This window comes from Tympanuchus pallidicinctus, unplaced genomic scaffold (assembly GCF_026119805.1).
Source record: "Tympanuchus pallidicinctus isolate F22 unplaced genomic scaffold, pur_lepc_1.0 scaffold23, whole genome shotgun sequence".
Classification (NCBI taxonomy): domain Eukaryota; kingdom Metazoa; phylum Chordata; class Aves; order Galliformes; family Phasianidae; genus Tympanuchus; species Tympanuchus pallidicinctus.
The window spans coordinates 8,799,557-8,825,454 of NW_026294740.1; the positions used below are offsets into that span (position 1 = coordinate 8,799,557).

At 38.7% G+C, this 25,898-nt stretch overlaps 1 protein-coding gene across 1 annotated transcript in view; it reads right to left on the reverse strand.

Annotated features, from left to right (window-relative positions):
• ANKFN1 (ankyrin repeat and fibronectin type III domain containing 1) overlaps positions 1-25,898 on the reverse strand; it is a 95,276-nt gene that overhangs the window by 29,977 nt on the left and 39,401 nt on the right. Inside the window, exons 4-8 of the mRNA XM_052688360.1 lie at positions 21,766-21,976; positions 17,047-17,241; positions 15,424-15,537; positions 4,151-4,248; positions 2,905-2,995 (exon numbers count right to left, since the gene is read on the reverse strand). Of these exons, the coding sequence (XP_052544320.1) occupies positions 2,905-2,995; positions 4,151-4,248; positions 15,424-15,537; positions 17,047-17,241; positions 21,766-21,976 (709 nt within the window). The remainder of the gene's footprint in view (positions 1-2,904; positions 2,996-4,150; positions 4,249-15,423; positions 15,538-17,046; positions 17,242-21,765; positions 21,977-25,898) is intronic.

Sequence of the window (25,898 nt, forward strand, 5' to 3'; positions counted from 1 at the left end):
CGTAGGAAACTGATGGCAAAGCAGAGGGTGAATGTTTTCCAAGAAGCAGGGGTTTTGTCAGTGGCCTCAGAAACGCTGTGAGTAAAAGCACTTCTGAAAACCTCCCAGCACCGAGGCCTGAAGGAAGGCTGGCAATTCCTGCCCCGGCATCATCAGTCTGCTCAGCACTGCACTCATGAGGCAAGAAGCTGTGATTTCTGTCCCACATCCTCTGAACCTTATTTGCCATTAGCTAAAATCTCAGTCTTGATTTTAAAAAGCAGACAGCCCCTTCGCAAACAAGAGGATGAAACTGTCAGAGAGGAGCTCTTTGATTCCGGATTTGACCCTTCCTCACATCGTTATAAGAAAAAATTATTACACCACAGTTTCCTGAAAGAAAGTAATGATGGATCAGGATATTAAGAGATCTGCCTCCAAGGGAGACACGCTTCCATCTTACAGGCACAGCAGCCAATACATATTCAGAGCCACCAGCAAACAGTTTGCTCACTCACTGAATATACAGTTCTACTTTCTAGTGCAAGTTCTGTTAAGCATTCCTTCCAAAGGACTCACTATGCCAGGAATATAAATATATGTTTGCTATCATTTAGTATAGCAGCTAGAGTGGTGGTAAGCCCTATAAAGGGTGAGAAGACAATTGCTATCCTGATAGCCTGTGGGCAGTTGTAACAGCTGCAGGCTGGCTATCCTGCATGATGTATGCTTTTGCAGAGATCAAGAGCCAACTGCATTTATAACTCACGTTGGGAGGTCAGTTCTCAGATCTCCTTTGGCAGCCAAGAGGAACCAAATGGAATTCAGCAATACCAAAAAGCTCTGGGTCATCAGACCAGGGAGGTTTAGAACAACCTCGTGGTTTCTCTGTCTAGGTGGTTCCCAAACTTTTAGACTCTCCAGTCTGCCGACTGCCTTCAAAACGACATGGAAATCAGACCAGCTTCCCACACTGTCCATGAATCACGTGTCTGTCAATAAGCCTAGAAATTTTACTATCCACTGTGGCTTTACAGAGCAGCTGCAGAATGCCAGCCACAGCTTTCCAGGTAGTTACTGTTTGTGAGAGGGAAACAGGACAGTGGCAAGCACTCACTCATGCTGCAAGCATGATTCTCTGAGGACATCACATTTTGATGCTCTGGGATTGGACTGGATCCAGATTAGCCCTGGAGCTTTCATTTACCTAGCATATTCTAGCTGCCATCACAAACAACTTTGTACTTAATGTATTCACATTGAATTTTTACCTTAGGGCCATGTTCCTTAATATAACACCGCTGTAATTTCACATCGCTGCTGTCTTGCCAAGCACAAGTCTGCTAGCTTTCAAAACTAATGGTGTAGGTATCTGCATGGACAAGGTTCTGCCCTTGGTACCTGCATCAGTATCTTGTTTCTCAAGCTAAAATTCTGATATTGCTTAGCAAGAAGATTTTATACTTAGTGAGCATCTCACTTGTTGGAAAGCTTGAGCATATGTCACTAAGGGCATTTCGATGGAAATGCCATACTTGTTGCTGGCTATCTATGTGCAGTGAGCTGAGCCTGTCCAATGTTTCCATGTTCACCAGCAAGGAAAACATACGTACATAGCTACATCCACTGAAATCTGAAGCAAAACTTTCCTCGCAGCTCAAACCTTTGGAGCTGTCATGTACTGTCAGAAGGTTAATAACAATGGACAAGAAATAGACAGGAAAGACAATGCAATGCACTCAAAGCAAATGTTGTATCACACACAGCTACAGCTTGAGATACAACCAGTTTGCCAGGAGTGCTCAACTCTTAGGGGATATTTAGCTGAATAACTGCCAGCTACTGCAGAATAGTCTTGTTTCTCAGCTTACATAAGTTCTGGATTTGTGGGGCCAAATCCTGTGTACTTACCCCTGAGTACAGTCAAGGTAATTGCATGTCACTAAATTATTCAATGCAACTCCACAGTAGTGAGTTATCCACAGAGCCAAGAGTAGAATTTTCTGCCATTACTGTAGCACATTTTTGTTTGCAAACAGAATATTTCTTTAGCCTAGATGCTGGCTTAATTCTATGGTAAACAAGAGCAAAACTGTAGCAAAATAGGATAGTGACACTGCAACAGCTTTGATTATTCCACACTCTCTATTACCACCATTGCTTAATTTTCTCACATTAGCATTCAAGGTTATTAAATTGTTACATTAGCCTAATAAAAACAAGTGCTAATGCAATAAAATGAAAAATCCCACTTTACTGCACTAATCAATACAAGAGAAGCTGTAATATACTGAGCCAGTTCAGCAACAAATACTAAGTCTGGAAAAGTGACTAACAATAGAATGTGGCTACAGTAGATTAATAACCACAAGTGCAAATTTGCACTGAGCCTGAGAAAACCTGTAAGTCTGAAACAGAAGAAAGGCTTTTGGACATGTCTGCAACATTTTAGTGCTCGCGGGCCAGATCCGACCAACATCTGTGCCACAATACAGTATTCTACATACTGCATGCGTCCCATAACTCCACCAACTTCAGAACTGAAAACTACAAGAATGGTTCAGAGAATGGAATGTAGGACACTACAGTCACAATAGAAAATTGCATATGATAGGTGTAAGTATTTTGGTTTTAGCAGATCAGTTTTGATCCATTCATGTGCTGAAAAATGAAGCTCCATATAGCAGAACTCTATTAAAGGAAATGAAGATCAAAGGATAAGAAAAATAAATACACAAATGTGATATTATGTATCTTTTTTTGTTGGGGAGGAGAAGTTAAGTTTTATTTATTTCCCTTCTTAGTGACACAGTAATTAAATCATGAACTCCAGCATACTTGTCTTCTTCTGTTCTTTGAAGAGAGAGAAACTCTGAAAAAGCAACATGAATAATCAAACTGGGAGTGCAAACAAGCTCGACCTACTTGAAGGAGAAGCATATGCAGGAGTAGATCTTCGTGGAGGTCCCCATCCTCTCATATTGTATGCTGAAACATGAATGTAATACCTCTGGCCCTACAAAAGGAAACAACTGGAATCAAAACTTGCACTTCACTTGAAATCACAGCTGTAATAACTGGAGAGTAGCCCTTTCAAAACTGCTTTCTTTAAAATCTCTTACGTAGCTTTCAGGGATGTCAAATGACGCCCGATGAACTACTGAAAAGCTGCACAATGATTACAGGGCAGGAGATTTGGAGAAGGTCAACAGAAGACATCAACTGTGATTGACAAATTGTGATCTCTCCTATTAAACAGTGCTCTTAGAATCAACTTTAAGAATAAAGTCCCATTTCTGCTGTAGTCTTGCTATGAGCACAGTAACTGAAGAAGCTCTGCTTGGCCATCACTGACATCAGTCAGACCTTCAGCAAGCATTTTGATGCGTAAATCTAGGCCAATGAAAAGTGCTTCTGAAAGTTTAGCTTTTTGTTTACAGATGTTACATACTTTAGAGATTACGGACAAACGACCCCTAATCACTGCTCCTCATGTGTGCCTAAGAAATGGACTGTGCGAGCTTGCTTGATTTTAACTTAAGATCAGTTACTTTGTTTCGTTGCTGGAAAATGAAGAACAGAGGAAATGCATACCGTGGCTCTCTGTGAATCCAAATTTGCTTGCACAAACAGTGCAGAACTGCCAGTGGGAAGAAGGTGCTCAGACACATGCTCAAAACTATTCTGCTTAAGAATACATGTGAATGTTTATCAATTTTCTCAATTGCTGACCCAGTTCTTAGCATTGTAAAACATGTATATGAAAATAAAACAAAAATGAAAATGACTGCCATTAACTATGTGTTCCTGAAATAAGTAGAAGAGAAAGAGCAGTTATTTTAGCTATCTGTCATCAGTCAGGACTAGAACTTTCACGAGCCTTTGATCTGCACTAAGATTACCCTGCGATCCAGAAAACAGCGGCTTTCATTCCAGTCTTTTTGGCTCCATCCTAAGCATGCCAACTTATAAAACAGTTCATGCTGTCTGTCTGCTCCTTTGTGAATTTCTGATCACGGATACCAGACATATTATGCTTAATGACTGGAACTTGTTAGAAGAAAGGCACTCTGCAGTTGTTACCAACAGCCAAGGATGCAAATTATCAGTGTCTTTTTATCAGTGGGGCAGCAGGGGGCATCAAGATCTAAATGAATCATTTGGCACTTACTGTTCTGAGACCTGTGATGGTGCATCTCAAAGACTGAAGATTATCCAGGATTATTTCACCAACCAAAGGAGAAAAGTCTTCTGAACAACTCCATTCCACTAGGAAACAAACAGCAGAAGCAAACTGAATCAGATAACAGTCCCACAAAAGGAATAAAAGAACTTCACAGGTTAACTTCTCTCCTAGCAGTTTACCATTCCACGTGGATACTAAAAGTCATGTTTAGCAATAATGTTTAGGAAAACTTTACGCAGTAATTAAATTATAACTCTGTGTATGAGAGAGAAAAGCAAAATATTGCTCAAAAGCTTTTCAGGAAAGAATGCTTAAAAGTACCCTGCAATACAAATTACATTCAATCAACATTTGCTCTTAGTTAAACAATTTCCTTTTAAAGAAAGGGAAGCAGTTGGAAAAGAGTAGGCAAAAGATTTGGACCTGCTAATTCCATTAGGCAGTTTATATATCCAAACCAACAAAAGCACTGTTTTGCAATTGTGTCTGCATATGTAGGCATAGGAAGGGAGTCTTTTGGGCTCCACAGGACCACAAAACTCCAATCACTTAGCTCTGTATAGAAACATCCTCCTTGGACCAGATCCAGCACTCACAAGAGTCTCTTTATTGATTTCAGTGGGCTCTGGCTCCCTTGTCCGAGCCTGGTTCTGCTGTGGTCATTGAAATCACAGAGCTCCACAAGGACCTATTAAATTTTATCCATTTTTGCAGTGAATTAAGTGGTGCTGGGCTGGCACATCCCTCCCAACCTGTCCTACAGCCTCAATCACAAAGAGTACCTTCACCAAAGCACCAAAGCATTCCCATCAGTTTGTACCAACTGCTCATGTTCCCACTTAAGGGGTTTGAACTCAGCAATCTTGTATTCTTCCTTATTCTTTGCAAAAATTAACGCAAGAAATGAAAATGGATGCTGACCATGAAAAACTACCACGTGGTTTTAGAAAAAGGGGAACTGATGGCTGAAGATAAGAAAACCACCTTTTGAATTATATGTCAGTAATGACAAGTACTGCGGTGAGAGTTCAGGTTCATCTCAGTCGTACCTGCAGTATTTCCAGACTCAAACTTTCAGGAAAACTTACCAAAAACAGTGAAATTCATTACACATAATAACAGGGGGAAAGCCCACCAATTTTCTGGATTCACAACTAAGCAGAAAATCAACCAATTCAAAATGGGTAGATTCAAAAACTAGCTTATAGATACTTCATTTGCACATTTATCAGAGTTGGATTCCACAGTTGAATGACCAGAAAGTACAGGTACTTCAATTTCAGCCTTTTATCTTCCCATTGCGCCATACCGGCATTTTCACGTTAAAAGAAGCGATATTTTTGCTCAGCACATACATTTAACTGCCAACAGGTTTTTCCTAGATTAGCCAAGTATCAATAGCACAACCAACTTTTCCTTTCTCTTCCAAGCCAGTCCTTTCCTTCGACTGCCATTTGTGAATGCAGAGCATGTTCAGCAACGTTTTTGTATTTGCTGAAATGAAAAGGATATTGATTTTGTCTACTGTACCTGAACTTTACAGTGTATATTTTTCTTACTCTCCTTGGGTTTTAAATATCTAATTACTGCCAACCTTAATGGAAGCTATCTCTGTACATTAGTATGAAAATGTAGAGACTGTTACTGTACCATGTTGTAGGTTTTTGTTGACGATGTAATTATAGCAGTGCTTATAAGTGCCATTAAACTTGATGGCCTGTCAGAGTTTCCATTATAAACCATGATTTTTCAGGGTTTATAACTCTGCTCTATTAAATCATTGAGGACATTGTGTACATGCTGCAGACTAAGACATTCTCTATTTTCCAGAAGGATAAATGAGAGAAACCCCTCCTGAAGTGCTGAACATGCTACTAACAGACGTGCAGTCATTTCAGATGCCATTCTTCTCTTGGAAGGGTTGTGTAGATCAAACGGTGTCACTCCAGACAGATGCTGCCAGCATATCCTGTCTTCACTGAAATCCTAAGCATCACAGTGTGTTTCTCAGCATGAGGGGCAGGGCTGAGGTTGCGCTTTAGCACAAAACAACAGCCAAGGGTGAAGTAATCAGCTTTAAATTCCCTTGGAGTTTCTCAAATTTTTAGCTGTTCTATGGACTGAAGAGTATCCAGACATCAACTGGTTCCTTGGACACATCTGAAGCACTGTCATTTTTGACAGCACATCGTTCTCTGACTCATGATGCCATGATATAGGCTACTGCTCCTTGCATTTTCTGGTTATGCAGAATGCAGAGCTACTCACCCTCGCGATGGACCAGGATCTAAAAACTGCAACTTTGTGCAAGAGCAACCCAGCATGGAAACACTGCTAAAGCCTTGCCTACTTTCCAAGAGAGAAAGTGCTGGAAGAGGCTGTTCTGGAAGCAAACAAAAAATAACAGCTCTCTGTGTAACTGAAGTGCTTGGTACTTTAAGAAAGAACAAAAGGCTCAGCGCTTTAAAAGTTCAATATAAAAACAGGCAAGTAGGAAAACCTGAAGATGAAGAGGGTCCTTCATAAGAGCCCAGGAACAAGAGCTGGTCTTGTAGGCTGTACCAACCGTGCTGCAAAGGACCTGAAAGCTGTTGGGTGAATTAAGGATGGCGCATGTTCCAGTCCTGTTCTGAACACCCCACAGGCCTGCTTTGTCGTGAACGCTGAATGTCTTCGCTGTTGCGGCTTTCCATCTGACACTTCACGTTATGTCAGAGCAGGGTTTTTTGTGTGTTTAATATATTGGTGACTATGTGTTTTAATGAAGGTGCCCTGTATTCCAGAGCTCGCGAATGCACGATGTGTTGCTGCGGTCGCCAAGATAAGTAGTAATTTTTAAATAAACAGCAGTATAAACAGTTACATAAAACTCATGTAAATTGCTGGCACATAATTTTAGACTGGCTTAAGTTATGTAACCTACTTGTGGCCAAGTTGTGTGCGCTTTTTTTTCCTTTTTAATACTCAATTCATACACTTTAAAATAAAGAAGCAAGCTTGTTTTCACCTGTTTCTTTTCTATTCAGACTGAGTACGCCTTAAACAGCTCACCAGAAAGACTGACAGACAGATAAGGGAAAAAGTGAAGGTGCAAAACACCTCCCAGCTCTTTTGCGGAGTCATTCAGGAAAACACCTTCTCCCTGCTAAAGTAAATAGCTCAAGCCACTGTAGAATTTGTCACTTCTCTTGGCATTTATTTTGCTTGCACTTAAATTATTCACTGAATTGCTGAGTAGATTAATTAGACGCAGGGACATGACTTAGGCTGTTAAGTTGATAGCATCTACTGAATAGTGTGCTGAGCTGCAATTCTGGGTTTTACTCTTGCATTTGCTACTAACTTGTTGTGATTTTGGAGAAAGCATTGTGTCACTATGACTTTTAACCCAGACTCTTAACGCAGCAAGGATTCTTTCTCCTTCCCTTCCTCCCCGTGTCCAGGGCCCAGGCTGAAGGACACTGTGATCCTAGCTTGTGTTCCCAAGGGCCTCCAAACAAATAATTGCATTGTTTAACAGCTCCCTTTGAAATGTAAAACTGAAGGAGAGCCCTAATGCCAGAAATCCCTTCATGCCATCTTTTGCTGCCTGCTATCTTTATGAAATAATTGTAACAATTGACACTTGCAGTGTCTTAGCAACTTGAGCTAACGAGGCAGTCAGGAGGAACCAGCTTATTGGTGCACACAGCTCAGATAGACACGAATATTCTTGATTTTGTTCACATTTTGTCTGTTTAGTCAGTACCTCCTAGCTGCACTGAGCTAGCCTTTCCAGGTTTAATTTCAAAAAGAACCCAATTTTTGCAGACTTGGCTTCAGGTTTTCTTTATGTCTCTTGTGTTTTGAAATTCTGCAAAGAATGAGAGCAGAAAGACAAGTTATACCAACTGTATAAGGGTGCTTCCATTAGGAAAAAAAAGTTTGGCACTGAGGAGTCACTTTGTGTTCCCATGGATCTGGTTTTCTGCATGAAGGATGTAAGCCATCCATTTATGCACATTCAATTACACCATCTGAAATAAGAAGAATTCTGTTTGGTTAGAATGTAGGCAGGGACAACATTGGTTAGAAAGCTACAATGCAAACTGGCACTGTGATAACAACCAAGATTTGTGCCTCAGCCTTCCTATGACAACACAGCCCACTCTGGCTGTGGAAAGGAAAGTGAGAAAAAATACACACTAGAGCTGTGAAAAGGGAGAATAAATGGGGTTCTTATGCAAAGGCTTCATGTCCTAGGAAGGTATAGCAGGCTTGGCTCTGATCTTATGAATTTCCACTCCCAGTGGATTCGTTCCACTCATGTAATCTGTGTAACCAAAGCCAGTGGGGAGGTTTATGAAAGTAAGGACAACTCATTTGTGTGAAGCATGCATGGCTTAGGCTCAGCTTCTTCCCAAACCGTAATACATTAAAATCTAATTAATAATGACTGGTTGGGCAAATGCAAACAAAAAAGTAATCTATCAAAATGTACAAGACATACTGGAACACTGCATAGCACTGTTAACAAAGAAGGTAAATACACAAACCCTAATTCAATTAATCTGCTTAATGGGATTGCACTGCTTTTCTTCTGGTCCTCCTGTAACATATTTTTAAAGGGGGACATTGTTGAATAGATGTTAATTACTCATATTTATGGCTTTTGTTTCTTTATAAACAAATCTGTACATTAATTTAAAGATCATTCACCTCTCCCTAGCATTAAAGCCAGGTGTCACTGGCAAAACAGTCTTGTTTTTACTTAATTTAATTTATTGCCAATTAATCTAATCACCAATCCAGATTGAGAAGGGAGAAAACATAAGCAATTAAACACTTAACACATACCATCCTCCTTTCCCAGTCTCAGCTTCCTTTGTTTCTACCAGGGGGTTACTCTCAGCATTGAGGTTCTCTGTTGGTTTTGGAGCTGTCTGAGCCTCAGGCCTCCTCCACCTGCGGGCCTTGGCTAAGTAACCTGCCCAAATATGCCCAGCACAGTGCTCAGGCAGGAGCTAAGCGAGCGCTCGTGTGTGAACTGATTGGGTGCTGAGATGTGAGATAATAGAGTGCTCAAGCATAAACTGATGGTGTGTTCATGTGTGAACTAACTGAGCGCCCATGCATGAAAACTACATGCCCTGTAATTCATGTTCAGCACACAAGGTAAGAGCTTGCAGCAATCCAAAGACCCTATCACAAATATGTATTTGTTTATCAGATCTGTGGGTCCAATTTAAGCACTAGAGTATTATCAAATTCTTGTTCTTGTTTTCAGTCCTTGTAAATGAATCAGAAAAGTCCATGAAGGACCAGAGAAGATTTCAGACAAATACTGAGCAAAGGCACAAAGTCACAACCTTGTGAAAACATTATTTTTAATTATCTATCTTATTAGTAGTTGATGCCATCAAGTCTCTAGCAAGGAGTATTTCCAAACCTCTGGATCAAAAGATGTGGGAGCCTCCCTGAAGAAAGAAACTGAAGCTCTTGAGTTCCAGTCCTGTCACACTACAGGAAATTCACCTCTTCTTTGCCCAACATATAAACTGGAAGCTCCAGCACTCAGCCATGAGCAAATCATTGGTGAAATTACTTATTAATGCTAGTAAACCAAAGCAAGTATAAAAACTAAAGCAATGTCTAAAAGTCAGCAACATCGTGATATGAGCCTGTTTCTTGGACACCAAAGATGGACAAAACCAAAGCCTATGTGTCTGGGTTTTCTCATAGCGTTTCACCTTGGGCTGTTGCTCAAAATCTTTATGAAACAGAAAGCAGAAAGAATGCTTAAATTGAGTAATTGATGTCTGATCAGCTACATCAGTTAAATACATCATCACTTAATATGTAATTCATGTTCAAAGGTGCTTTTAAATGCCTAGCAAACTTAACATAAAAGATTTTTTTTCCCAGTCCAACACATACTACAGACCTTAACAGGAGCTAGAAATAGAAAGGTTTGTTCCAACATTTATACATTTCTATACATTCAAGGCATAAAAATAGAAGTTGAATTGCACAGTTCTGTTAGCTACCAAAATGTAATGTGCAAATAAAGTGCCCAGGAGACCTAATAAAATGCCATAAATGAAGTACTGTAAAAAATATCAGACCACACCTATTCAGCAGGATAAATTCAAATATCTTACAAAGGAAAGTATTCTCTCTTTCCATTTTATGGAGCAAGAACCATTCCAGGGAAAGAAACAAGGAGTTTCAAAACATACAAAGAAACTTTGAATAATAAGTGAAAAGGGTTTCAAGAGCAAATCAAATGCAGAATACTACATAATTCCGCTTTAAACTGGAACAGAATCAAGCAGTGATGCACCATCTACTGTACAAAGATCGATAGGCACTAATGTTAAGGCACCATTTTCATACCTAAGATTCACTGCTACAAGTATTCTTTTCCATAACCAGGATTCTTCTAGAAATCAAAGCACAAGCTTGCTGCTTTCTGCTCTCATACTGCTATGTCAATGGTCAGTTGCCACCAAAGAGGGAAAAAAGTAGGAGATTTTGTATGTATGTATGCACTTCAGTCTTCATATAAGCTCTATCGATTAGAGCAGTCAATCCTATCTGGAGCCAAATGCACCAAGCAGGAAGCCTGCATGGAACAATACCAAACTTGATCAAACACTGCAGTTCACCCAGATGGACAAACCACAAAACATGCAATGTCTGTGTGTTTGTAAATGTTTACAGGGACAGAGGCCCACACAAACTGATCAGATCGTTTGGTTGTGAAGGCATTACTCTCAAAAGAAAAACAAACGGGATCACACAAAAATCACAGCTGCCTTTCTGTACAGACTTTGAGGCTTTTCACACAAAAGTTTGTGGTGAAAGACTTCCACTGACACAGCGAGATATCAGAGAATCTCTAATGCTGTGGTTTTTTTTTAAATACACAACACACATCCTATGGGCCTGACTTGGAAAATGCTTCATCTCATGATCTCAGATGCTGACCTGTAATGAAAGGTGGCTCAGTAAATCTGTTAGTTGAGACTTGCAATGAGAACAGTAAATTGCAACAGCTTCTCCTGGATAAAGGTGCTTGTCTATAACCAACACGCTTCATGTGGCCATCCCAAAGCAAAACCCTGAGGCTGCTGCATATCTCACTAGGACTGAACCAGTGATTCAAAGGCAGTTTACACGAATTGCTCCAGTAAAAAAAAATAAATCTGAATTGCCTTGGAGGAAAGGAGGCAGGGAGATATTTCTTGTCAAAATTCAAGTAAGGCATAAGTTCTTCTTTCCTGATTTAGTTGCCCACCTCTTGCTTTTTTTAAAGAGCTACACTGACATAGAAAATAAAACCTTTCCATCCAACAGAAATCCTAGAAGGCAGCTGGGAAATCCTGACTACAATGAAATATTCTGTTAAAGTAACTAAAAAAGGTAACAAAAGGCTGAAGTGCACCAGACAGGCTTAGCATCCCTATCTGGAAAATAACTTGGCATCCAAGTCCCCAGCTACATCCAGGGAGAAGATCAGCTCTGTTTGCCACATCAAACATGGATCAGATTTTTTCTTCCTTCATCTCTTTTCAAATATAAACAGTTCCTATCTCTTAAATAAATTAGCTCAGCTTTGGTTATGCAAGCTCTTTCTTTTTCTTCTTCTTTTTTTCCTCCAAAGAGGGATATAGATGTTTGTTGAAAAATTGTAAGTAAAATATAAATGGAGATCTTCCATTGCACAGTGGTCCTTCCAAGTACGTGATGTCCAGCACTGTGCCCATTTTTCTTCCCTTTTCTACACCTGGGTATAAGTGCACAATTATGTCAACTTCTGATGGAAAATTCATTAAAAAACGATATGCAAAAAGACAGAGTTAATGTGTACTTATTCACTGCAAAAGCAAAATAAGTATCAGGATTCAAGTGCATAGAAAATAAGTACAATAAAATTGCTTGTCAACACTCTTTCTTCTTTTAAACAAACAGACTTCTCCATGTACATGCATTGTGTGGAATTTGTGAAACCTAGAAATGCTAATTAGCTAAAGACAACAGGTCTTATAAGACCCAGGGCTCCACCTGTGCTGTTCCCAGGAGTCAAGTAGTGCCCACGTGGATTCCTTGTTGCTGTGACTTTCTTCAACAAGATGAGGACTGCAGAGTAGCTCTAAAACATATAGAAAGGTTCACTCTAGCTTCAAACTGTGGTGTTATTTTGTTTAATAGCACAGAACATTTTGATTGCGTTTACAGAGATGTAAAACAAAAGTAGGTCGTAAGTGCTTCCATGATGGGATGTGAAGTTTGGCTTTAGGGCGTGATTAGCCAAGGGTATGGGTTTTTCTTCCCAAATTATGGTGATGCTTCACATCCTTCCTAGAACTGGCTGGGGTGAGGTGTCTCTGGCTTTGAATCTTCCTCTAGCACAGAGCAGATTATTACTATTATTATTGATTTATGGCATGCCTGTCTGCTTCCAGCCTCAAAACACTTTACTAAGTTACAATATACATAGGAATCATTTCACATCAGCCACCACCACGTTGTAGCCTTCTCTGGAGGGAAACTGAAGGAAGCCATTAGGATGGTGCCTGCAACATTAAACAACAATCCAGGAGAGGAAGTAGAGAATACTCTGGCTCCTTAAAGCAATGGCTCAACAGAATGCAGTCGCTGAACTGCCATCCAGCTGGGACACCAAAGTCAATACTCATTCACCGTGTGTGGTTAAAATTAAATCTCCTAATGAAGTGAGATGGTTTTAGTGGTTAGAGAGTGAGTGCAAAGTATTATTCTCCTGTATTATTATTTGTAAGTTATACAGCTAACAAGGGAAAAGTCATACACAGGAAAATAGCAGACAGCTAGATAACGTTCCAAGCCTAGTTTCTAAATGACATTTGAGCAAGTAAAGCTTTGGAAAAATATGTTAAAAAAAAAAAAAGAAAAAAAAGGATGACACAGAAGAAAAGGAATTGGCAGCTTCTCGGTGTTTTTAGGGAACAAAACTAGACTGAACAAAAGTCTAGTTTTATGTCAGCTTTATCCTCTGTAATTCAGACCCATATAAAAGAACATTATTAGCTTCTGTAAATGAGCAGGTATTCCCTATACACTGCTACAAATGCTCCTGATCTTTTATTAAAAAAAGAAATGGTAAAGAGGGAAATAAAGCCTAACAGCTCACTTTCTTCTCTGAGTCAGTAAAATACTTAGATGGCTTTCTGCATAAGTGCTTAATACTTTGACTGAAAAGATGCTCAGACAATGTTATCAAGATCTCCTTTCAGGCTAATTGCTAGCTGGTTCCAATCATTCGTACAAGTGATCATTTCAATGGTTGTTTCTTTTTTACAGCCTCTAAAACTAGCTCGAAGAATCTCACTCCATAATGTAATAAGCAGTTCTACAACCAGTGCTTAATTAATTCCCAAAAGTCACCAAAAGAAGCTATTAATTATCTTTCTTTTTATCTAACCATAAATATTCAATTCTCATGGGACAGAGGATTTAAAAAGAACTTTCTGCCAGAACTGTCAACTTGATGTAGCATAAAACAAAGACCAACGAGAGTAATTCAAAATATGACAGCAATGCCACCTCGTCTGATTGGAAAGTTGGGTCAAGTTGGATCAAATTCTCTTTATGGTGTACTTACCATAATGGGACAGAACTGAAAGGTGCAAACCGTGCTCAACACAGCTAAGTTAGCAAGATAAAAATACTGCAATCTTTAAAACTAGGAATAATATTCTGATTTAAAAATCAGCTCTATCTAGGAATTGTCTTTACTGTGAAAATATCAACATTTGTTATAATGAGAATCTGGACAACATTTCAGATTTGTTTAAAATCCGCATATTACAAAGAGCAGGCTAATATTTTCAAGAGAGTTAAGTCTTTTAGGAGCCCAAGTATCATATTCACAAGTAAATCAGACAGTAGGAAGCCCTTAAATGAAATTTAGTTTCCTGGCAACCCAACCCATTGTTTAAAATTCGATTTAGTCTCCTAAAGGTCTTTGATGTTTTTGCAAATAACACTTCCTGCAGCACTGCAAGGCTGACTAGGTGTAATACAGTCATTTACCCTTCTACTGAGGCTATCAGGAATGGAATCACTTTGATTGTTTTAGTGATGTCTGGGAGGTTTTTTTCCTTGCACTATGAAAAAAAGTGTACTGAGCATAGCCAACGATGACTGGCATCTCAAATCAGAAGTAGAGAGGTAAGAAAACATGCCTTTTCCAAAATAATCTCATTTAGTCCTTTGGGTGCTTGTGATGCCACTGAAGGCTGTGCACTGGCGTGTCCCACTCTAGAGGAACTTCATGAACTGTTGGGCACTTGCTCTACTGCAGCTCTCTGCATATTTCCTGTCGAAGCAATCGCTCTGGCACCTATACCCAGAAATAGGACACTGCCCCAGACCCAGCTATCATAGCTCCTCCTACACGTATCAAAACCCACTCTAAGAGGACTTTCTGGGTCTCCACTCTCAGCTATTCCCTGGAGCAGTCAAAGGCGGCCTCAGATCTTCAGGAAGTGCTTTTAAGTCCCTTTACCTGTGGAAGGGCCCACATTCCAAGTTAAAACTGGAGGTTGCATATTGCTCCATTAAACACTGAGGAACTCACTGTTCCAATCATTTCAGAGAACCAGCAAGTCCCTTAAATCAGAACACTTCGATTTCAATCTTTGATAAAACTTTTTTTGTTTGTTTTTGATTGGAATTTCCTATGGAATAGAGATTATTTTCTACTCAACAGAGCTATTCACATGGAAGCATTTTCCTATTCATTCCACTTTGCAACTAACTGGTGCCACTCCATATGTATAGCTCTTCCAAGAATGATGTGGCAGCCCTGGAATACCTAATTAGTTGGGCTGTACGATACCTCTGCCAGAAGTTTCAACTTCCAGAGGCATTCCTTCAAGGAACTGTGGTGTGGGTTTGGCATTTACAAGGATACATACAGTTTCAGAAGCCCACAGGCACCAAAAGTTAGTCTGCATTGCATAGCTGACTCATGTCAACCCAGTCACTGAGCTTAACTACAGAACATCAAGCAAACTCCTTCAAAGCACTCAAGAAGAAAGCTTCTGTTTGTTGTTTTTTTCTTTTTAAATAAAACTTTGTCTTTAAGGAATCTTCAAAGAACATTCAATTTGTACAGCTATTTCTTATGAAAATAATTAAAGTCAGACATTTCTAGCGAAAACACCTTTTTCACTTGGCCATCAAAGGTTTACAGATTGTTAAGGCAAATGAAAGATATCTAAATCCAGTACCTTTATACTTGGTCACCACAGCTGAGTTGACACTCAGAGGTTCTTGGAAGGTGACAGTGAGTGATGTACTGCTTGTTACCATGAGACAGACATTGGTTGGCGCCTCAGGGGCTCCTGGGAGAGAAGAGAAAACATCAGCTCTTCAGCACAACAAATCCTATTCAAACAATGTTTCTGAGTCTTCAAAGAACCCACTGAAAATCACCCTGCAATTGTGAGCTTTGGGTTGTAGGTGTTTGTGTTCTCTGCCTTTTGAGAATTTTAATTAGTGCCCTGCTAACAATATCCTGCAGACACCATTTGTTTCTATCATGGTTTTTGGCTCCTTTCAGTTAAAAATATCTTCCTGCATATATGTAACCTAATAAAACAGATTCATGCTAATTATGTCAATGAAAAGCCCCTATAAATCTCTTGGGGTGGGTAGGAAGAGAGAGAAAGGACAAAACCACAAAGAGCTAATTAAACTTTTATAGTTTCACTAACAAATTCAAATTTATTAAATGACAGAAAACCTTTTTACGTTATTGTGATTCAGAAATTGCAGATTCCACAAATGTTTCAGTGCAGTAGTTCCAAAACACATTTGTCAGTTGAGGTCTAATTTTTTTTTACTATTATTATTTTGTTTTGTCGTTGTTTTTTGTTTTTTTTTGTTTGTTTGTTTTAAAAAAGCTGAGTTCACAGAATATCAATCAGACTCAATTCAGAAATCAAACATAAAATGTCATGACTTACTGCTGGAACTGATTAAAAAAATCGTTTTATTAACTCACTGCTGTATTGGGCTGTATTTAATATCCAATACAAGGGGCATTACCTCTGTCTTGAAGAAACAGTCTTAGAATACAATAAAATTGAGAAAATACAATAAAATTGAGAAAATACAATAAAATTGAGAAAATTTTTCCAAGTGTATACATATATAAAGGTGGCTGTAAAAATGTTAATGGCAATGATTGTATTTTATTGAAGAGGAAGGGTACAGCTAAAAGATCCAAATATGAAAGAGTTCAGTCCTGCTTATTTCTTTTTTTATTCCCATTTTCTTTAAACAGTTCTGCACCCCAAGTAGCCCAATTTGTAACTATGCTGATGAAATGTCACATGTAGATGTCAACAATAGAAATAAGTATTGATAATTTTTATACGAAAAATCTAAGTTCATTTTTAACCAAATATTAAGAAAAACTCAACTACTTTAAGTCAGAACTATTTAATAAAATAGAGTACAACAAGAGAAAAAGACCACTGTTCCTCTATTACTTCCTCCGTATTCATATATTCTAATTGTCTTATTTTAAACTCTGATCATATGAAATAACATCCAGAAGTAAATGTGAAGAGACAAGACAGAATCATTAGGTCCTGAACTAAGGATCTGTAATCTCATCTGATCAGTTTTACACTTGCTGCTCTCAGATGCTCGGTCCTTTCTGGAACTGGTATCGGATTTCCTTCTCACTTTTGGGAAGACCATTTAACTGAGCGCCTTATTTTTCCCACCCTAACATTCATCTGCTTCACAGCAGTGCTGTGAGGATCATCTTTGCTCAACAAAGGCAGTTTTCGCCACCATACGAGTTCTTGTCTTAAACTTTGCAGCTACTTTCTTCTACTTACTAGCATGCTCGTAGCCTGCCTTCATGCGCTTGTATAGCCTGTATCTCCATTCCCATGCTTTTAGTTGCTTCTCTTTTTCTGTGTTGTCTGTACCAAGGCCTTCATTCATCACTTGTGCAGACAATTCAGTAACTCGCTGCTGTGCTTCCTGGACCAATGTACACAGATGCACTGACCTGATTTCCATGTTAACAACTACCAAGAAAAGGGAAAAGTAAATAATTGCTTCATGGTCTCATGTGACAAAATTCTGGCCTTATGCATTCCAACATAACCCACATAAGGCCAAATCCTTGAACGCTGTGCCTTCCAACAGATACCTTGTCATCAACTTGATTAGAGCCACACCAATTTGTACCACACTTAAGGATCTGGCCACTTAAATGGGATAATGACATGAATAAACAGTAGATTTTATCTTCTGGTGTTTCTCAAAAGCTTAACAATGTCTTAATGAGCCTGAAATTGCTTACATGTTTTAGGTTGATAGAATACTATAAAAGAAGTAAAATAATAAAGAAATTGGTCTCTAACTCTTACTTTGCCATAGTATCATATGTTTTCTCAGGAAGAAAGAAACTGGTGTTGGTTATAGGTAAAAACAATACACAACATATAAATCTCTACAAGTGAAGAGAGACCTAACTGGCAAAGTTAAGAGTGAGAGTTTTGTGTTTAAGGGCCACAGCTGAAGTACTGTGATTCTCTTTCCAGTTATCTCTGTGCCTCAGTGTTGCCCTTTACTATGGCCTGTAATCAGTTCTGACAGACCTGATGGATCGTGAGCTGTTTGACGCATGGAGATTTTGTTAGTCTCAAGTGCTCAGAATGATTTTAATTCAACATTAATTAGTATGAATTGCCTGTATGAAATACTGTGTGCTGTATAAGTGTGAAAAATGACAGTCACATTGGATATAAACTAAAATTCTTAGCCCAGGTCCACAAGACTGCCCTACACCAGCCCTTGATGATACAGAGAAATGTAGTGAATTAAATGCTATTTTTCAGAACTGCTTTTAGCCTGAAATTGTTCAAACTATTAACAGTTTAGAAAATAGGATTTGTAAAGCTGTTTAATCTGAGCAGTGCAAGAATTTATCTGATGTTCAATCCACAGGAAATAACATACAAGAAAAAAAATTCCGAAGTCACAGAAAGCAGCTTTTCTGTGGTGCCTGGTGATTTTGCAGACGAGCTTTGAGACAGTTCTAAACAAAACCCCTTATTTATTTAAAACACTTCACAAGGATTCACATTTATTTAGAATTGGCACAAGATGCTCCTCTTAACAATAATGGAGTGTTGCTGTGTAGGGACAGCCAGCCTGCTAGTCTGCCTGTGTTTTTAATACGAACAGCAGCAGTGTTGCACAGGCTTCACCACCATTTACTTGCATAAACCAGGAGCAGTATATGGTTCTGACAACATGAAGCTGACGTAAGGGACCAAGGCTGACTGGCTTTTGACATCATAATGAGTGATCATATATGCACATATGAATGTATAGTTCCTAAACTGGAATCATAGGATTACAGGATAAATTGGGTTGGAAGGGCCTTTCTAATTATCTTGTTCAAAATTTAATGTTCAAGCTTCTTGTTGAAAACAAGATGCAAGTTCAGGCCAAGTTTCTGAGGAATTACCCATCTGGCCTGGAAAACTTCTTGAGATAGAGCTTTACAAGCTCTCTGAGCAATATGTACAACTGCTTTACTGACCTGTGATTGAAAAAGGTGTTTGCTTTATTCAGTTTGAACCTCATTTTAATTTTGCCATTTGTCTCGTGTAACTGTATCACCATTGAAATCTATCAGAGTCTAAGTATAATGCTGCACAATAATGTGAAAACTGACAAGGAATCTTTAAAACCACAGGAGGAGAGTGAAGAATTACCCAGCACCTCTGACATCCAAAGGTTGCTTTTGAAGAATGGCTGTTTCTAAGACCTCGCTTTCAGAAGCTGGCCTGTAGCCATCCCTCTTGAAGTTTGATCATTCTTTGTATGGACATCAAGAGGCCAGGCTTACTGGAATCTGCTGGTCCTCACAACTGGCTGTTTACTGAGAGGCCAAAGGTGACAGTTTCCTGGCTTCATGCCTACAATAAGCGTGCAACACATCTGATAGCAAAACAGGACTGAGAAAGAAGATTTTATGTGCCAGAACTTCAGGTGATTGTAGGTTGGCATTGGTTCAAGATTTCACTGAGGATCTGGCTCTCTCTCTTTCATCACGATTCAGATCCACAGTTGTCTGGTCTTGGAAATGCATCAAATCAGTCGTTGGAAATTTTAATCTTATTTATATTTAGGTTCACATGAACAAACCTAGCCAGACCACAAGTATGCGAACAAAAGCAACTGAAAAGATTAATAATGCAGTGGGCTTTGACAAGAGCAAATGTCTCGCTTCCTCCCCACTAAATTAATATTCTAAATGCTGCAATTTCTGATCCTGCTTCATGTTTAAGAAATGCTGGGCTCCTGTTAAGATTTATACAGCCCGAGGTCCATGTGGAAAAGGAGATCAGAGTTTTACTTTCTGTTCTTTTATCTGCTGTTCTGCCAATTCCAGGCAGCTGCAAGCTATCTGTCCTTCAGATCCTCTCTCCTACAGCACTTATGCTGCAGTGAAATTTCAACTTGATCTCTATGTCTAATATAGTAGAAGAACAAGAGTTCTCTCTGTGAGAAGCTCCCTGTGTGCACTTGCGGTGGGGAAATCATTTACCTCAGCTTCTCAAGTGTATGTGTTTGTGCCATGCACCCGCTTACAATCAGATTAAAAGATGTTTGTGTCCTGTCCCAAAATCGGTACGAGTCAGAATCTTACCTTGAAATCCCAGCCCTCCCACTTAGCCCAGCAAAGTCTTGCTCAATTGATCACCACAGTGAAATGAAAATGCTCCTGCTGGGTTCTAATCACATCCTTGCAGGCCTAATATCATACAGAATGGGTTTAATTCTAGAAGGCTTGGTTAGGTACAGAAAAGAAAGCAGAAACGCTAAGGGAGGGGAAAAAAAGTGACTGCTGTCTGTTCCCCGAGATTAAAGCCTCACAGGAAACTGCTGCAGACTTTTGTTTCAAGTGCTGAAAATAACTTTTTTTTTGCATTTTGTTCCTAAGTAGCAATTGTAAACCATTAAGCTGAAATTAAAAAATAAAACACACCAAAACAGCCCTCTGCTTTTTACTGAGGACATTTTGACCATTATTTCAATCAGAAAAGCTAAAAATCAAGATAAGTGAAGTGGAAATTTGGTGGGTATATTTTGAAATGGAAATGAGGTGGTTATATATTCATATTCTCTGTGTTCATAGGCATGTTTGCATTAATTACAGGAAATGAATACTAATTTATGATTGCCCCTGCTCGCCATCAGACTGCATTTATTTACAGATGAGGTCAATGAAAAATTAGTTTAGTCTTTTTTACTGCTGTTTAGAACACTCAAGACTGTGTTTTCCTCTAGATTTGTCATGGTTAATGAATGTTGCTTCAGCAGTCAATCATGTACTCTAAATGCTGTCACACTTTTTTTTAAAGCCTCAGTCATGAACCATGACAGAAAAATAAACAAATAAATATAAAGCTAAAAAAATCTTTTCACTGAGCAGCTACACTATGCAAAAATCTCCAGGGAAGGTTAAAGGAGGCCAGAATAAATGATAATATAAGTGCTGTGGACATAGAAAAGCAATAAAGGTGTACCAACACTGAGGGTCTGGCAAAAAAAACTCAACATGCACACACACACATGCACACACGCTCTCCAGTGAAAAAACTGGCAATGTTAGTAGCCTCAAGGTGCAATTTCCTGGAGCACTGAGATTGACATGCCAGCACTAAATGTTGTTAATTTAACTAACTTCAAATTAATGGCAGAGTCTGCAGTGGCCGAACCCCTCAAACACAGTCTCATTATAGCCTTGCTGGGAATGTCCTAAATATAGGCATTGACAGTTTAAAACAAATTCACATACATTGGTGTATTTTTAGACATAAGTAAGGCGTCAGAGTTTGTGTCATGGTTTACGGTTGATTAATTGGTTTGGTAAGTCACCCTGCAGCCCACAAATTGTGCATTTAAATGCCCGTGAAGGAATACAAAGGATAGCTCTATAACTACAATACGCAGTTATAAGCAGTGATAGCATTCCAGTGAAGTGTGAAGGTCTGCTTTGTGCTCAGATATCCTCTGCTTCTCTACAGCTTGGAAACTCTCGTTGAGGCTATTTGAAGAGAAGGGCTGAGGAGATAGGAGCAGGAGTCTGAAGTAATGGAAATGATAGATTTCAACACAACCAGCCTTCTGAAGGCAGCACAACCAAGATCAAAATAACCAAAACGCACCACAGCCCAGATACCCATACTCTTTTCATTTTTAATGACAACCTCTGTTTCAGACCATGATCACTCCATTCCATATTTTTTCAGTATTGATATTAACTCAGCTGCCTCACTGTTTATTAGGTTAGAAGTTCAATCGGATTCATACTTACTCTACCTTACATAGGGAACAAAAACTATCTGCTGAGCACACGTTCAACAAGGAGATAATTCTGCAAATATCCTTCCAGCACTGTGCAGCTATTTCAGGTATAATCAACTTCATGATAAAAAAAAGTCCGATTTTGTAACACAATTAATTTTCCCAAACAAAAGCAAACCTAATTATTACAGAATTATCTAAAAACATTCAAACTGAATACTTACAGTGTGGGCTTTCTTTTGCCCCAACATGTAGAAGAGTCCTAGCAATAGGGATGTTGTTAGTTAAAACAGCAATATCCAAAGGAGTAAGTCCTTCACTGTTTGGAGTATTCAGGTCCAGTTCCTCTGGTGTGTATTGATAGAGAAGAATCTGAACAGCATCCAGATCTTGCTGTTCTACGGCCTCAAACATGGCTTCATTGCATTGGAAATTCTGTGTACCAGCAAAAACAGAAATTCAGTAGAACTTGAAAATGTTTGAACTTTAGGAAATAAATTACAGAAATGACTCTTGTGACATTACTATAAAATATTGAACCTTATCATCCTAAGTTCAGCTAGAAACATGGAAGATGTTTGCAGGAAAACTGAGCTTGCTCTACTTCTAGACCTGCGTGCTTGAGCCTCTTTCAGGTGAGATTCAAACCCATCATTCTTTTTTGGACCTGAAATTGACCATATGGGCAACACGGTATGTTTTTGATGTGAGGCTGGATGAAAGACTATGATTTTGAAAGGTTCTTGTACTACTTACTTTTTCATTCTCAAAATTTGAAGTAAAAACCTCAGGTGTACAAACTCAACTAACCAGAAGTCAAATAAAACAATTCTGGGAGAAACCACAGGTGTGGTGTGATCTCGTGCTCACTCCAACATTTCAGTCATTTCTCACTGCTCATATTTTTGTATTTAGCTTGTAGCTAGAAGAAGCTTTGAAATATATAGCCCTTAAATAAAGATGTAGAAATGAGACTGAATGCACTGATCCTCCACTGGGCTTGATTAGAAAAAGACATGTCTGAACAGCAGAGAACATGAGCTCAAAAGTAAGAAAAATCAGGGGCACACTTGATGCCAACTCTCAAGCAGGAGGAGCCACTAAACTTTCTATTCACCAAAGTCAAGGAGGTAAAAGAACTGTGTAATACAAAACAAAAAGCAACAACCCAAACAGCTTTCACTTCCTAATAGAGCGGGGGAGAAGGAGGTGCAGGATAGCATGGTCTGAAGGTTTCTGTTATGAGAACATCCTTCCAGAGCCTACAGTAATTATGTTATTTGCCAGGATTCTTTAAATTCTTTCCCAGTGTCCTCTTGCCATAATTATTTATTTTTTTCCTCTTAAGAACGAATCAGTAGAAGCAAGAGGCCCAGCTAAGCAAGGAGGGCTCAGCTTGTGGTCTCATAATGGAACTGAGGTCTATGTAGAAATACTGCGCCAACGGACGTACAGAAAAACGCTTACGTAAGAGATCAAGTGATGCAGATGGATGTAAACTGGTTTCCTGCATCCCAGAACCCACAACAGAAGAAACACAGTGACTGTTAAACAGCAACTTTTTGTTACTGTATGAATTAAACAGTGAATTGAAGCTGTCTTCTATTGTGATTAGACATCAACATTTCACCCACAGATGCATTTTTAATTTGGAATACCCTTGCCTAAGCCTTCAGTGAAACACCACCTCCTGACAGCACTGATCTGCTGGAACATCTTTCATTTCCTCCCAGAATATACAGAGTAATGGTTTACAAGTGGTTCTGAAAACATGAGTACACAGCTACAAGCTGGAACTTGATCTGGCCTTTTCAGTTATGCTTAAACTTAGAAATCTCTTCAAATATTGTATGACCTGACAGAGATCTTTCCGTCTGCTGCTTTGGATGTAAAGTATTCATATCACACTAAGAAACTGCAAAGATTATGTGGCCTTTGAAGTTTTAATATGCTGAGTATTAGGAATCAGCAGAACCAAAAGGTTACCCCAGATTTCCAATACAGAGAAATGAGATACTTGAGTTTGATGATTGTATGTGGATGACATGAACTGAGCAACAAGAAAGTAAATCCAGGACAGTAGTGCTGACTTGCAAATAAACCTTTCAGACTATTGAATAGAAAAGATAACTCACTGTGGAGAAATAGTTTGTATGTAGATTTCCAAGCAGAATAAAAGACAATACTTACACAAGTGTTTCATAAAAAATGGGTGTCTATCAAGTTCTTGTTTTCAGATTCTTCTCTAGATTCTGGGACTCATATGTCACTTTACTGTCAAATACTCAGGATCCTACTTCAGTGTTAGGTGGAAGAGAAAAATCTGACAATAAACTAAATGGTGAGCAGCTAAATTTATCATTCTCTATTTATGCCTCTGTTCAAGGGAAAAAAAAAATTGTCCTTCAGGATGTATACCATCATTAGAGAGGGTACATCCCCAGTGAAGGTTGGAATGGAGGTCAGATATCTATTATTTTAAGTTAAAAATGACAAATTGTTACTGCAATGCAGAAATGTTTTCTTTTATTCCAGTAGTCCACAAATCTGCTCCAAGATGACAGATCTTAGCCATATTCTGGTGTTTTCCCCCCAGTCCAAAGAGATGAGGTGCACTAGCTAGAAACCAGAAGAGGCTTAGTTTAATTTAATTACAAAATATTTTAATTAATTGTGCTATTCTACACGTGCTAAATGGCATTGACTCCCACTCAAGTCAATTCTCTACATGTAATAGCTGCACATCACTGTACTATGGACTCAGAATTACCATAAATAGTGCAGTGATTGAAGTAAAAAGGCCATGCTCTTTAGATTTTTGAAATGTCATTATTTCAGTCAAGTAACTGTGAAATGGAAGATTGTTTTTCATATGACTGATTGGAAAAGTAGGTATTTTTGGTGAAATGGTTAATATATTTTATCTACTTTATAAAAGACATTAATTTCATCTCAGCTTAAACTCATTTCAAATTCTTTTCCTACTTACTTTGGAACTTCCCCTGTGCTGTTATTTAAAGAAATAAATGGAATTATGCTTCAGAAGCATCTCCATGCTCATGCAATCAGAAAATAAGCAAGAACAAATTGCTCTTGTAAGTGATCACAGAAAATGAACTTACTTAACAGTTGATTCATAAAGAGCTCATTACAAAGGTGATTAGTTGAACTAAACAGAATGACTACATTAGACCTCATTTCTATTCCTTAAGTTCATTTGAAGAAACACTGGCAATCACTTGGGGAGCAGAAAAGAAAGGCAGAGCTGGTTGTATTAATCAGTGACAGACTTGTGGTATGGATTCAGAACAGGAAACAAGGTATTTCTCCATTCAGATTTTCACTTCTGTGGCTCTGGGTACGTGCACTGTTTCCATTTCTTTCTTAAACCAAAATAGTCCCCTCTTTTCATTGGCCTCGTGATTGTGCAGAAAGGTTCAGTGAATTATCATCTGTAGAACGCCACCGAAAGGGCTGCAGACCATTATTGAGCTTTAATTCCAATTCTGCATGAAACTCCATCAATCTGTACTGCATTGCAGAAATTTCTTGCATTACATAAGAACGAACAAAAAGACCTGTTACATAATAAGGAAGATGCCTGCATTCAGTATTGCAGCTGAAATTAACTGTGGTGTGGCTGACAGAAGCATTTGGCCCTTTTCCAAGCACAGATACGTACTCTGACAAAAGATTTTACCTACCTGAACAATTCCTGTGGAATTATTTTCCAAACTTTGATTTGACTTGTTATTGTTGGATTCATTGTCAAGACTTAAACCTGCATAGATGTCTTTAAAAACGCATCATCAGATTTTCACTTGCCAACCCAAATACCTAAAGCATTTCTGAAGTTTTCTCCTGAAGTCATTTGCCGTACAAAATATAAGCACATGCTTAAGTTAGTTCCTTATAAATACTCTGGCCAGGGAATCTACTGGCACAAACATTCCACCAAAAATGAAAAAAAATACAACCAAATTGCTATTTCTTCATTTCATTAGAAATCAAATTGAAAAAGTTGCACTCGTTTAAACAGCATTAAGTTTATAACCTACTTCTTCCAATCCAAATAATTTTCAGACCAAATTGTAAATATCAGGTCTTCCAAATGAACAATTCAGACACAACCATTAGTCTGAAATATCTTGGCGTTTCTTGTAACTTCAGAGATTGTAAAAACATGGAATTATGATATGACATTTCCAAATAGGCATGTATGTATCCCTCATCCACACAGTAGTGTGCATCTAACCATAATAGACTTATTTCACTCAAAAAAACACCCTGGTGAGACAGTGAAATAACTACCCCATTTTCAGCCATGCTAATAATTGTCCCATTTGAAAGCCTGCAC